General features: G+C 45.8%; 1 protein-coding gene across 1 annotated transcript in view; it reads right to left on the reverse strand.

Annotated features, from left to right (window-relative positions):
- Nucleotides 1–8,965: 8,965 nt before the first annotated feature.
- myo1g (myosin IG) overlaps nt 8,966–15,202 on the reverse strand; it is a 54,415-nt gene continuing 48,178 nt past the window's right edge. Inside the window, exon 22 of the mRNA XM_056298297.1 lies at nt 8,966–10,021. Within this exon, the coding sequence (XP_056154272.1) occupies nt 9,859–10,021 (163 nt within the window). The 3' untranslated portion in view covers nt 8,966–9,858. The remainder of the gene's footprint in view (nt 10,022–15,202) is intronic.

Consider the following 15,202-nt stretch of genomic DNA (forward strand, 5'->3'; position numbering starts at 1 on the left):
GGTTAGCGCCGTTGACTCACTGCAAGAAGGTCCTGGGTTCGAAACCCCAGACCATCCCAGATCTGTTCTGTGTGGAGTTTGCATGTTCTCCCCGTGTCTGCGTGGGTTTCCTCCAGGTGGTCCGGTTTCCTCCCACCATCAAAAAGACATGCATGTTAGAGTTAATACTCCTGTTTGTGCCCCTGAGCAAGGCAGTAGGGGAAAGAAGAAAAAAAGGACTGGCGTTGGTCCCCGGGCGCTACACTGCGGCTGCCCACTGCTCCTAGCACAGATGCGGGAAACCAATTTTGTTCTATGTATGTACAATGACAACTAAGTGTCAAAGAACGGTGGCGGCTATAAAATCTGTACAGATGGGGCTCAAATCAGGACAGCAGAGCCTCTGGTATGCTGAATATTTCAGGCGAGTCTGCGCTCCGCTTGGCTGTCATGGGAGACTGTTGCGTTTGAGCGAATAATGTGATGAGGCATAAGTCACCACAGCTCTGTGAGTTGTGCTGAAGCTATTTTCGGTGCGTGTCGCCGCTGACGTGGACGTTCGGTGGCACTTCTCAGTCCACGGGAGCTCCGACACGGGACGGGCAGATACTGCACGGTGTAAATACCTTTCTGTTTAGCAACACAAACCATCTTGGAAAGAAGAAAAAAACATGCAAAAACAAGATGTCTTGCTGTGCGGTAGCGTGCATGCCAGCCGGTTGGTCTAGACACTTTTTTCTTTTTCTTTTCTTTTTTTTAACCTCTGCGTCAGTTTGAGTTGCTTTTTTATATGTAATAAAGTTCTCAATGATATGGTAACTTAAAAGATCCTGTCCGACTGTTCCTCAATGGGAAACGGTATTATTATAGTTTCAGTGACTGTTATTACTGCAAATATAACTATCACCTCGTCATCATTGTGGTGGGCTTTTTTTTTTCTTCTTCATGTTTTGAGCTGACTGGTGCAGAAGAGTCCGCTCTCATTGTTGTGTCCTTAGGCTCCGTCTTGCAGATATCCAAAGCATGCAAACTCATGTGAACAACGACAGAACCATCTCGCAAACCTCCTTTTTTCGTTTTTTTTTTTTGTTTTTTCCTGCACGCCTGTCCCACTACAGCAGTCTTGCGAATGACTTTTACCATCACCTTGCCATGTCAGATGCGGTTGGATATTTTCGGTTGCGAGGTCGGCCAATTTAGGAGCTGACGGCCCGACCTCGGGGAGACGTGTCCTCTGAATGTCTCGCTTGTGGCAAAGTGGAAGACAGGATAACACAACGGGCTCTTCAGAGTTACGGGGCCCGCTCTGTAATGGCTGTGCATAGGCACAGAAATGATCAAATTAGTGGCGTTTAACAGCCTTTCCCGTCATCGCGCCAGATGGTGCCTCAGAGGAGGCTGTCTTACGCACGCGCCGGTCACAGGCGGCTTCGGCCTCGCCCGTATCCTCAGCGACCGCGGCGTTGCCCCGGAAGAGAACAGGCTCGAGTCTCTTCAGACTCACTCCCGCTTCGTTCCTCCAGCGGGAAACTTGGTGTACAACATCTGCTCTGTGTTGTGTCAACACTAGACAGTGATAACGGGGAGATAGATGCCGGTTCCCCCTCCCCGTACAGCTGCCAGCTCCCATCTCACGGCACCTTCCCCAGCACGCGGAGTTTCTGTGGCCTCCTTCTTTTGCTGTCATTGAGGTTGTCAAGGGAGGCAAAGTGAAGCAGCGGCCCCAGCTTGAGTGACTTTCGTAAAGCCAACTCAGAAGCGTATGTAGCTCTGAACATGTAATGCAGTTGCTGGGGGAAAACTTGAACCTAAAAAAATATATATACACGACTGTTTTGTATTTATTTTCACGTGTTTATTTTTTGTTTTGTTTTCCTTTTTCATGAAGATGTTGTTGACTATGTTGATTATTTAATAAAGCATTGAGATAAAATACAAATCCTTTGGTGCTGACACGTTTATTTTTTTCAAAATGGCATCGCGTCATGTTGTACATTCTCTCGCACCCTTTCTCTTTTTTCACACACACATGCACACTTACATGCCCACACATACGTGAGCATACACTCATACAAGCATATATAAATACGCACGTAAGGGGCGTCCGGGTAGCGTAGCGGTATATTGCGTTGCCTCCCAACACGGGGATCGCTGGTTCGAATCCCTGTGTTACCTTTGCCTTGGCCGTGTCCGTGGCTGGGAAGCCGGATGTGGGTGTGTGTCCTGGTCGCTGCACTAGCGCCTCCTCGGTCAGGGCGCCTATTCAGGGGGGAGGGGGAACTGGGGAGAATAGCGTGATCCTCCCACGTGCTACGTCCCCCTGATGAAACTCCTCACTGTCAGGTGAAAAGAAGTGGCTGGCGACTCCACATGTGTCGGAGGAGGCATGTGGTAGTCTGCAGCCCTCCCCGGATCAGCAGAGGGGGTGGAGCAGTGACTGGGACGGCTCAGAAGCGTGGGGTAATTGACCGGATACACTTGGGGAGAAAAAGGGGGGAAATAAATAAATAAATAAACACGCACCTAAGTACACACACACACAAACACATACACAATCACCCTACTCTAGCCAGCCTTTCACACTCTGGCACCTGCAAGGCCCACACTTACTCAATCCACTATTGTTTTTAGCCCCGTCTACAAGGTATACCGCCTGGCAGCAGTCCAGCTAACTGGCAGTAAATCCATGCAAGGCATAAAGTAGCTTGAAGCATGGGCACACAATAGCCTGCCAGCCCAGATGGCCTTTTCGGTTTCTGTCAGGCACCCCATGTGAGCAAGTCTCTGCAGTCAATCACCACCCACTGGTTTGAGCCATAGCAGTATGCATGGCCACAGGTGGGGCCACAGTGGTGCTGCCTCTGCTTGTTCAGGGCAGGAGTCTATTCGAATTAGGATATGTAAACATGTGCATGGCAAAAGCACACAGTCGTTACATGTGCGCTTTGTTCCATGAGTGTGCTGTCCGTGGTAGGTGGAGCGAGGAGAGTGCAGCAGGTCATGAGTGCAGATTAAGCACCAGCCCACTGGTTTGTAGAACGGCTACCTCCGGCTGCGTTTCTCTGTCACTGTGTGTCATCACTGACCTGTGCTACCCCTTGCTTACAGGGACAGCACATCTGAATGACACGCGTGCCCATGCACGCACGCACGCACACACACACACACACACACACACACACACACACACACACACACACACACACACACACACATACAATACACAGCAGTGTGCTCTCAGGATGCTCCTGCCAACAGCCAAACAAACAAAAATAGGAACAGTGGCTTTATAGAGTCTCATTTTCAAAAGCGATGTTTTGCATTCGCCTTTATCAAGTAACAGATGTCTGCCGTCGAACTAAGAATGAAAATAACTATGGCCAAGGCAGCCTATTTAGTGTTGTCTGCGGTGTCCATCCGGTCTGTCTGTGACGGCATACTAAGAATGAAAATAACTTTGTGGCCAAAGCAGCTTACTTAGTGTGGTCTGCAGTGTCCATCCGGTCTATCTGTGAGAAAGACAATTTTTTAAATGCCAATTATGATCTGCTCAAAATGCTTTACAACGAGGGGACAGCAGTGGAAGAAACAAGCAAACATATGGCGCTGGTCTGATAAGGGTCAGCGACCAGTGACTAGGACATCTCTCAGGACATGGAGGCGAGAGAGGTTAGGCCGGGACACTTTGTTAAAAAGAAAAGGACCGGGGGCGATAGAGAGAGTCGAAGTTATCAGCAGGCGCCGCCACAGATGGCTGCCAGGCTTTTAGGCGAGGCCTTTCCAGCCCTCTGCTGCTCTTCTCAAGCCCTCCGCTGCCCTGTAAGGAAACAAATCACCCTGCTGCTTGTGTCTTCTCAATGCCTCTGTGAAAGCCCCGACTGCTGCATCCCATCTTTTATCAGCCCTTTGGGATAAGGAAAGGCCCCTCCCTTCACTTCTCATGGGATTGGGGTCCATAGATACTGGAACTTTAAAGGTATGTCAAAGGATTAATATTAGTATTAGCTAGCATTCTCTCAGTACTGAAGCGTCACTCACCACTAACAAGAGGTAATGTTGGCTTATACATATACAATAAAAAAAACCATCACGTTGACACAGGCCACGATTGGATTTTATTGCAATACAATTGAAAAATTTATTCAAAGATACCTGATACATCTTACTTAATTATCTTAAGTAATAATACATCTTACCTTAATTATCAATTAATCTTAATCTTACCCTAATTATCAATAATATTAACAATATCTATTTTAATTATTTAGTTATTTCAAATGTGTCATTCTGACCCAAACAGAACACAGGGGTTAAAGAATAAGGAATGATATTGTGCATGCAAAGTCTAGAAATAGATGTGCTAGATGCCCTGAAGGATTTAAACCTTGATCTAATTGGCACAGATGCACAGTAATGAATATAGCTCCTGCACATGTGAAATATGAATTAATCTAATTAGCCAGTGAGTCTGAAATAACTTCAACCACCAAGGTTATGAATAACAAACGGAGTTAGATGGTGTTAGGAATACAGATCCTGCTGTACTGCTATAGAACTAAAAAGGATGCAACATGCAATATTGGAATCAATCTCTACTGTGAGATGCTTAGCAGATGACAACAGAGTTTGGGACCTTTGATAGTAGCCCACTGGCAGTTTATGACTGATTGAACAGATGATACTTCTTCTAGCATGATCCAAAGTACCCATAAGTACTGGGCTGAGGTCGGTGCCAGGTGGGACTCCAGATGAGGTCAGTAAGAATGTCAGGGACATCAAATTGTTTGAAGAGCTATCAGTCTATCTGGACAGCACTCAGAAGACACACAAGTCCTGTTAAACCTCCATAAGGAGCTAAGACGAGCAAATGCCTTAACATCTAATCGTGCGGTACAAAATATCCATCACGTGGTCACATGTTGTAGTTAAGTTAGTGTTGAGGGGGAAAAGCGCTCTCACAGCACAGCCAGTGGTTTGTCAAAACATTTCCTGATTAGAAGCCAGTCAAATCTGATGGTATGTTGATTCGGAGCAACTCAAGCAAAAACCAATCTCCCCCTCACGTTACTGTAATCTCCAGCATGTGACCTCTCCTCAGGATTGGGGGGGGAGATGCTGGAAAACCTGCACTGTTCACCAAACCAGTGGTCGTTCCGCCATGAGCGGATTTAGAGGGGGAAAAACACAGCAGCTCTGGGACACATTATATTCTCATTGGTAAATCCTCTCCAACTCATTACCAAATCCTCACTGCAGGGTCTCTAATCTCTAAAGAGAGATCGACCAGGTGCCGGTTTTTTTGTAATGGAATTGCATGCATCTTTAAGTGATTGCATCAATGATTTCCAGTCCTGATAAATTAGATTAGAATTACAAGAATGCTTTTTGTGCTGCTCTGCATGAGGAAACATTAACAAGCTTGTCTGACCCTCATCATCATTCAAAGCAAATGTGGGATAAATAGACAATTAAAAAAGAATTACATCTGTCAACACTGTAACTAATATGTTCCTGCCACATGTGTGGCAATAAATGTCTGTCTGCTTTGTATTTGGGATGTGAAGCGACTAATCCATTTTCCATTCAAAGCTTGAAAACAAACCTGTCAGGGGTCAAGGGATGACTAAAAGTGGACGATTAGATAAATCACGCACAATTGCAAGCCAGAAGCAGGTTCGAATGAGATGAATTATCAACTGCATTGGGATGGATGGAAATTCTTGCATCGAGCTACATTTTTCATAGTATGTAAAAAATGTAATGTAAGATTTGTGAATCGCTTAGAATCACCATTGCATTATGTTCAATTGTTACCCAAATGTCTATAAAGAAACATTAACAATCAAAGCTGTAGTGGAGATGGATGAGTTTATACTTTCAAAGAAATCCTGTCCCTTGCTTTGGGCAGCATAAGCTCAATGATTCAATGACACAGCAAAAAAATAAAAATACAATCAATGCTACTGAAATCAGCAGATGTCTGTCCCTGGTTTAATATGACTTGCAAACAAAACAAAACAAAAAAAATCAATGAAATATTCATCTGTTTCAAGGAGCTTCAGTAATAGTAGACGTCTGTTGGAGGAACGCAGCAGGCCTCTGTTCACCAACCCACAGCTGACGGTCGCAGCAGGAGAGCGACTACAGATTAGCAGAGGGACTGCTCAACGAATCTGCACGATCGCGCTTGGCTCAGTTTCACAAAGCCTCCATGATGAGGGAAGTCCGTCTGAGACTGGGGACAGGGCGACTCTTATGAGGTTTGAATAAACCTGCTTTACCAAAATGCCTGAGCTAGACTTTCATATGCAGCCTCGGGGATATCAATGTTGAATTTTCTTTTTTCTATTAAATTAAAATTTTAGGAAATCTGTCACACTAGAGCGATCCAGCGCAGCCGGCCAATTCAGGGCACAAAGTTAGATTCAGAATTAAGTTTGTTTGCCACAAACACAATTTGCTGCCAAAATAGGTCAAGAGAGCAGAGAGGAGTCATAACGGAGGACATTTATTTCCACCTGATGTTTACTTGTAGTCTACGCTGACTAATGAGTTCTCAAAATAACCAAGTAGGCCAAAAGTATTTTGAAAATGAATGTGCTGTGGCACAGCTGTTAACTTGGGTCACCTAGATAACCGAACCTAAAGGCATGGAGCATCATGGGTAAGGCTGCTGTGTCCTCTACCTGATGTTACCAGAGTGAGCTAGTCAGGAAAGATGAGAGAAAAGTATACAGACGTAGGTACCACAACACACACTGAAGACAGGTACATGTTCACGCACACTGACCCTGTTTAGACCTGGATTTTCTGTCCAGATATATCCAGACTGTGTCTGAGAAGGAGCCCGTTTACACTTGGTGTCAACGTGAGTCTAAACATGCATCCCTGGTGACCAATTATGATCCGATTTTACTTTTCAGCTCAATATGCAAATAACTGCAGAATGATGGTCGGCCTCCCAGGAGTTTTTCCAATTCATCTAAAAAGGGACTAATTTTCGGCCCTGACCCTCACACTCTTTTTGACGTCTTTGGCTTTCTTGCAAGCCAACTTTAGCTATATTGTCTTTCTTTGATATTGCTGCCATGTTCAAATGAAACCATTTTTCTCCATTTCTTTACAAATTTCTTTTTATATACACGAGTTTTGATAGCAAACCCTGTGGTTTATTTTCAATTGACTCTTCACACCAGGGAGAAAGTAGACACCTGTTGTTCAATCCACAGGTATCTATTTATTGCATGTTTTGATCAAGAGCTAAGATGTTGTTTTAATGATGACAATGGTACGCAAAGTATGCACAGACGGTTAATATGGACCTAAGTGGTTAGTAAATATATATGTATAACAAACTACATGCATCTATGGTCACCACTGAATATGGTTTGATGACTGGATTCTCAGTTCATTTCGGATGCGTTCACATCTGTATCTTAGCTGTCCAGTTGTGACCTCCATCCATCCATCCATTATCCAAACTGCTTATCCTACACAGGGTCGCGGGGATGCTGGAGTCCATCCCAGCAGTCATTGGACGGCAGGCGGGGAGACACCCTGGACAGGCCGCCAGGCCATCACAGGGCCGACACATTCACACCAAGGGACAATTTAGTACGGCCGATTCACCTGACCTACACGTCTTTGGACTGTGGGAAGAAATGGGAGCACCCAGAGGAAACCCACGTGGACACGGGGGAGAACATGCAAACTCCACACAGAGGACGACCCGGGATGACCCCCCCAAGGTTGGATTACCTGGGGCTTGAACAATTGTGACCTGATTACCCAAACTGCAAAATGCATTTTAATGCCAGGTATGAACAGGGCCAGTGACACACGGAAAGGTAAATAGACTCATGCCGATGATCACCTTTGTGCAGATGGTAAATGAACTGCATTTATATAGTGCTTTTCTAGTTTACCGTCCACTCAAAGCACTTTAGTGTATGCCTCACATTCACCTATTCACACACACACACATTCATACACTGATGGTGGAGGCTGCCATGGAAGGTGCCAACCTGCTCATCAGCAGCAGTTAGGGGTTCAGTGTCTTGCTCAAGGACACTTCAACAAACTCTCTGCAGGAGCCAGAGATCGAACCAGCAACCTTCCGATTACTAGACGACCCGCTCTACCTCCTCAGCCATGCCACCCCAATTCACCCCAGATGCATGTATGATGTTGATATAAATGTTCAAATCCCACTGGTTTAACATTTCAAAACCAACAGGCACACACAGACACAGACTCAGACACAGACACACACAGACTCGCACACAAATACACAATGGGCATTGTCAAGTCGGATGACAGTGACAGTGAGGCAGTCAGAGCAGGGAAGATGTCAGTACATGGTGAAAGCAAAGTCACAGTGAGGGCAGTCTGTCAGTAAGTCACACTCTCAGGTCACTGTGGAGAGAGGGATGAGCTGGCAGGGGGACAGAATTAAGCTCTCAGGGAAAACTGATTAAGACGAGTTTCGTTCCAAAACGTGATAGCCACAATTCGAAAGAACGTGACAGCTCAAAAGACATGAGCCGGCATTTAAGTTCAACTGGTAATTGAATATCACTCAGGTTAACAGCTATCTCAAGACCTTTGCTGATTAAACAGGTTTAAGAAGATGATATTAACCACTTAAGAATACTGAGAAATAATCGTCAGTTGGCAATTGAACGAAATTGCTTATCAACGCTTCGAATCCTCCCTTTGAAATCTGTTGAAGGAGGTGAAGAAGTACAAGACAGTAAACAGCGTGGTGTGCAGACAGTAAGACAAAGGTGCCCTGAAAACAGCATGTGCAATTCTCCCATCAGGACAGGGACAATGACCCAAATAATGGACATATCTTACTTGGGATCGAGAGGATTCAGAGTTGACCCGCACTTCTTCATGTGAGGTGACACAAGACAAAATAAATGCGAGAAAACTTTTATCTTTGATATAAACTGTGTTTATATAAAGGCATTGTAAAGGGAAATCAAAACCACACAGAGAATGTGCTTAAATACATTTTGAATAATTTATTGCATTCTACATTTTTCTTTCCTCCCTTTATTACTCGCAACGTGCAGTAATTTCCGTAGTCTGCCGTGTTAAACAATGTTCAAAAATAGCTCTCATTTTGCAAAGACCGTGAAATGATTCTGTTGAGAGTTACAAAAATACATATGAAATGGTTCGGTTATATTCATCCTCTGCGTTATTCAGTATTTCATTATTAAAAAAGTGCTTTCATTTGTTCATCAGTTCAGTCATCATTTATAAGACGTAACAAAAATTCAGTCTTCATATGCCGTACATATAATATGTATAAAAAAATATACTGTATACACACTGTATGTTAAAGCAAAAATATACTTCTAATATTGCAGTTGAGTTTCTAAAAGAAAGGTATCAAGTCATGAGCCTTTGCATCAATAGTAATAAGCTGCAAATTTATCCAAGTTTATCTGCAAAACCACTCAGTGTCTTGGACATTGTCTGGCAAATGTGGCATTTCTGATGCCCGGGGAATATAAAGCAGATATATTCCCAGCAACTCTGGAGCAGTTGCTTAGACTCCCCATTCAGAGAACATTTTAAACAATTATCAAGAGTAAATCCATTAGTTAACAAAGCAAAGAACAAGTAACAACTAATCTCTGTCAAACGGAAAAGGCCCAACTGCAGAGCAAAGCCAAGATTGCAAACCTTGAGAGGTGCTGTTTGCAGAAGAGCCTGCATGACTGAACAGACAGATGGGACCCTAAACAGTTTGATTTCCCTGGGTAAGTGTGCTCTTAGATCTTACCCCCCCATGGAGAGGCCTGATGGTACATCCCAGGGTCAGTGAGGTATTGGTGTTTCTTGGCGTTTGTTGGACGGCCTTGCTTAGTTGATGGGCAGCAATAGGATGAAGCCGTCTCGACTCTTCTTGAAATCTGCATTGGTTTGCCCAGACTTGGTTTCCACAGTGACACTCTTGGGCTTACCCCTCATGTGTAGATGCATGGCCGAAGAGCAAACCTTGATTGGAAAAGGGACCTTCCTTACACTGGAACAAAACACAAACACACACACACACACACACACACACACACACACACACACACACACACACACACACACAATAAATGAAATATCAATTAAATACAAAAAACACTTTTAATAGAAAAAATAGAAAAGAACTAGCATACAGACAAATATGCACATATGCTTCTGAGCACACACACACACACGATGTGCACAGTAGTTACATGCTGTTCATATAAGAGTACTACATTTAGTAACAGTCGACCAATGAATCTAATGAACCATCAGTCAGAGTAAAACATTAACCAAATTGGCTCTTCATCACCTTCAACACCTGCCACCCGAGGGGTCTGAAAGACTGCTTTCAGCTATACCCTGAGTGCAGGTGCTGTGGTGTCGTACATCCCAATCCTCTTGCTGACAACTGGCACAAGGGAAGTGGGCCTGTCTGCTTGACTGCCTGGTGGCTGCATAGTCAGCTGAAGATGATCCTCTGCAAAGGCCACGCTCCGCTCGCTGCCTTCAGGGATCCTGCAGCCTCAGCCGGGCCACACAAAACCAAAGATGCAGCCTCTCCTCTGCTGAGCACAAGCTGGCCGGGCACATGTCTCAGTCTTCTTAGTACACACACAAAGACCTTTGTATTTGCTGAAGTCATAGTCTTAGGCCTCAGGGGCACTGAGTTCACAGCTAATATTCTCACTTGTGTGTATATATTTATAGTGTTTGTGTGCTAATCAGTGCAGGCACCATGTGTGCACCCAGACAGAAGTTCAAGAAAACAACTCCCTGTTTGTGAACATAGCAAAGAGAGCGTAGCAATGGTGCTTCACACAGTCATCCTGACTTCCACAAAGCCGTGTGGTCATTCGTCATAAGCTAATCTAACAGGTGTAGCCTTGGTCTCCATCCATTCTCTAAAGTCACGCATACCCCCTTATCCACATCTAACACACCCACCGCTCTGTACTCTCACTCTATAAACTCCCTCAACCAGCTGTCGTCCCCTACCAGGCCATGGACACACCCGGCCCAGAAACCCACTGACCTTCTCTGGGTTTTGACTGCATGCAACTCCGAAGCTGTCAGAGGTTTTACTGACTATCAACAGGAAGGGCCTGGTGAAACCCAATACCAAGGGAGCATGCACTGCACATCAGACTAAGCCCCTGGCAATGCCTGAGGACAGTGGGTGATAGGCTGTGATGGTCAGCGGTGTTTCAGCATGTTGTTTGTTCTGCTGCTGTGTCGTGCAAAGCACAAGACTATGGTGACTGTTTCAATGATACACACATCAATATGCAGCATAAATTATAAAATGGGTTGCAATCCTGTGCAGAAGCCTAGCTCACTCTCACATAGCTTCCGTCCATTCATCATGTATTAACTCCATTTCAAAAGCACAAAAACAAGCTTTGCGGTTTTTGACCCCTAACTGCAGCATCATAGCTAGTATTCAAATGAAAGTTAAAGCAAAATAACGTTTTGAAGGCTTAAAATTCTGCAATGACCCTATGAGTTTCTTTTAATAAAGACCAAAGTTAAGGGCGTCTGGGTAGCATAGTGGTCTATTCTGTTGCTTACCAGCATGGGAATCGCCTGTTGGAATCCCTGTGTTACCTCCAGCATGGCCGGCGTCCCTACAGACACAATTGGCCGTGTCTGTGGGTGTCACCAACTGGGAACCCAAATCACTGACTTTTTTCCCCATGTGACAAGTAGCTAACCTGTTACTAACCTCAAACTTGTGGTCATATTAGCATTATTACCTGCGTATGTGAGTGCCTTTTATATGTAATAGTGTTTTTTTTCTTTCTTTTTTTTGGTTGTTTTTTACTGCCTTGTAAACTGTACAGAAACTCTTTTGGTGATGTGCACTTTAAATAAACTGACGTTTAAGTTGAAGTTTCTCTCGGTGTCCTCTCCATTCGGTTCAGTGTTCATGGTGTTGGGACATAAACAAGTTGAACCAAACACTCACATGGTTGCAATGCCGCAGTTGACTTGCCGCGGAGAAAACAACCAAGGCGGATGTGGGGCGCCGCAACAGCGATTCCTGTTGGAACCTATGGACTACCCCCTATTCCCCCTCTCTCCACCCCTCCACTCCCTTTAGTCCTTTCCCACTATATAAAGCAGTGTTCTCCCACCTCCTCCTGCCCCCCCCCCCCGGCCATCTCCTCTCTCTTGCAGGATAGTGGTAATCCAATGTGAACATATGCCTGGGGTGTCTCCATTATTGAAAATTATAGGCCATTTCATGTGAAGCTGAGCTGTGTGTGTGTGTGTGTGTGTGTGTGTGTGTGGCGGGGGGGGGGACATTGCCAGTGCACCTAATACCACACCGCGTCTCTGGTGCCGCTTGGCTCCAGCGGCTGAAGCTCTTGGTCCCTATTATTGTGGGAATCGAATCAACACCTGGGCTAAGCAGAATTGCTTCCAGGGAATAATGTGCCATTGCAGATAAAAGATGTTTGCACTGACATCACGGCTTTGTTGGTGTGTGCCTCCATTCCTCCACCGGGACTGTGCTTGGAATCTATCTTCGATAAACTGAGTCCAGCTTTTGTGTGTGTGTGTGTGTGTGTGTGTGTGTGTGTGTGTGTGTGTGTGTGTGTGTGTGTGTGTGTGTGTGTGTGTGTGTGTGTGCGTGTGTGTGTGTGTACAAAATGGCTGCGCATCCCTCTTTCTATTTTAAGACATTATCAACACAGCCTGAAAGCAGGCCTTTTGTCGACATTCTCGGTGTTATCATGCCGCCTGGCTGACAGCTAAAAGACGAGTGAGGGATCAAGACATCCTCCGGGCAGAGTTGTTGTACAAAGCGCCGATGTGTGTTTAATGATAACGTGAACCCGCCACCATCGTCCTTCACCGAGAGCATGCAGCATCATCCGAAAGCAATCCAACGGGACGATAGCGGGTTTTGAAAGTAAAGCTTGAAATAACGCACACGGCCAACAACCGCTTAACCGTTCCCGACGTAGGAAATAAACACCACCTCTTGAAGAATCTCAACAGTTTGAGCAGAAATACGATGACGCCCACAGGTGCAGCAGATAAATGCCAAAGCCATCCACGGGTACAACATTAAATACTGCACAGGGTAAGGGGAGGAAGAGACATTCACATTTTGAGGTACCAGCTACATCAGGGTGAGGAGAAATGGTTAAAACTTTCTTTACGTGTGTTTATTTTTAGAGTTCTTAACATTCAGGCACTCAAACGCAAACTATTTAGAAAAGGATGTGGGAGAACACTGCACTGTGCTCACGCTGCTCTTATCAGAAATGTACATAACGGCCGTCCGGGTGGCGTAGTGGTCTATTCCGTTGCCTACCAACACGGGGATCGGTGGCTCGAATCCCCGTGTTACCTCCAGCTTGGTCGGGCGTCCCTACAGACACAATTGGCCGTGTCTGCGGGTGGGAAGCCGGACGTGGGCATGTGTCCTGGTTGCTGCACTAGTGCCTCCTCTGGTCAGTCGGGGCGCCTGTTCAGGGGCAGGGGGAGGAATAGCGTGATCCTCCCACATGCTACGTATCCCTGGCGAAACTCCTCACTGTCAGGTGAAAAGAAGCGGCTGGCGACGCCACATGTATCGGAAGAGGCGTGTGGTAGTCTGCAGCCCTCCCCGGATCGGCAGAGGGGGTGGAGCAGAGATCAGCACAGCTCGGAGGAGTGGGGTGATTGGCCGGATACAATTGGGGAAAAAATGTACATAACAAATCATGACACCCAGTACATGGGGCATTGGGGTTTTCAATTGGAAAAAAATGCACACTACCCGCCAGCACACCAGTCCTTATGTTGGTACCACAGCATGAAGAAGGGAGCAGAACTTTTGGTTGCATTATTCATTCTGAGCTGTACACACCTCCTATCACAGGCCTGTCAGATAAATTGACAGGTGCAGGTGAGATGATATTTCCTCCCCATGATACCACAGACCCCAGGCCAGCATGACTGACAGGACCCACAGACTCAGATTGCTGCTTTGAGGAAATAAGAGGAGCTTTCACTGATATCCTCAGTGCAAGAGTGAAAACACACAGACAAACATATACAGACACAGACACAGACAAACACACACACATGCGCGCTGCACATGCCTGGATGTACCCAAGTATAAACACATGCACAAACACTCTCTGTTTCCATCGTGCCCTTTCTCTCTCTCTCTAACACACACATACACCAAGGTGCGCACACACACGCACACACACACACACATTACATACACACACATTTCAGACACTTCCAGTCTCACAAGACATGACTATGAATAGAGAGGAATGGCAGAGGAAGCAGCTTTGCACCTAACACAGTATCAGTCATACACTGCACCTCCCCAGCATCAATCACTGCATCAATAACATAGAAAAGCAGGTTTAAGTAAAAAAACGGGGGGTGTTTCATGGCTAGCTTCCGGATTTTGCACAGTGTGAAAGAGAGAGAAAGAGAAAACATTCCAACCACACCGGCAGACTTCACAGAAATGATTTCCAAATCCATTAAAGCCATCGCATCTATTCCCAGACACCATGTAATTTCCCCCTCTCGATCGCCCTTCCCCTCCGAGCACCCCGAGCACCCCACCCCCCGTCCAGCCTCTCTCCCCATCAGGGTCTCCAGGGTCCAGGTATAATTGGGTCTCTGGAGGGGATCGAAACAGCAGGGGTGTCAAAAGACTGACACTGGAGAACAAGACCAGACAAAGGTATGGATGGGCAAGAGAGATGATGGAGGACTCGTTGGGGAAGAACACAACAGTCAATTACCGGAGGGAAACAAATAGGTTTTTCCACGGAATATGGGAAAGAGCCAAAGTGCTTTAAACTTGGGTTAACAGGGGCAAAAAGTATTTGTTTCATTTTCAGAAACCAATTAAACATTACAGCACAAACACAAACAGGGTGAGCTCTGCGTTTGAATTCGTCGTCTCGGTATAAAGCAATGCTGCACTGCACTCACTTATTTACATACTTAGCTGTAGCTTTCTGTCCAGCAGAAGAGCCCCTTTCCCCTCCACTCCCACAGTCTCCCTTTCTTCCGCCCTGCCCGCCTCGCCACCCCAGCCGGACCCCCACCCCAACCCCCACCCCCCTTCCCCCATCAACCAAAGCCTACAGTTTTGCCTGCGATCTTAATTAGCACTTCCTCAGCTGCTTGGCAACCATCACTGGGGCAACAACAGCATCTG

Source organism: Lampris incognitus, chromosome 18 (genome assembly GCF_029633865.1).
Source record: "Lampris incognitus isolate fLamInc1 chromosome 18, fLamInc1.hap2, whole genome shotgun sequence".
In the NCBI taxonomy this organism is placed as follows: Eukaryota; Metazoa; Chordata; class Actinopteri; order Lampriformes; family Lampridae; genus Lampris; species Lampris incognitus.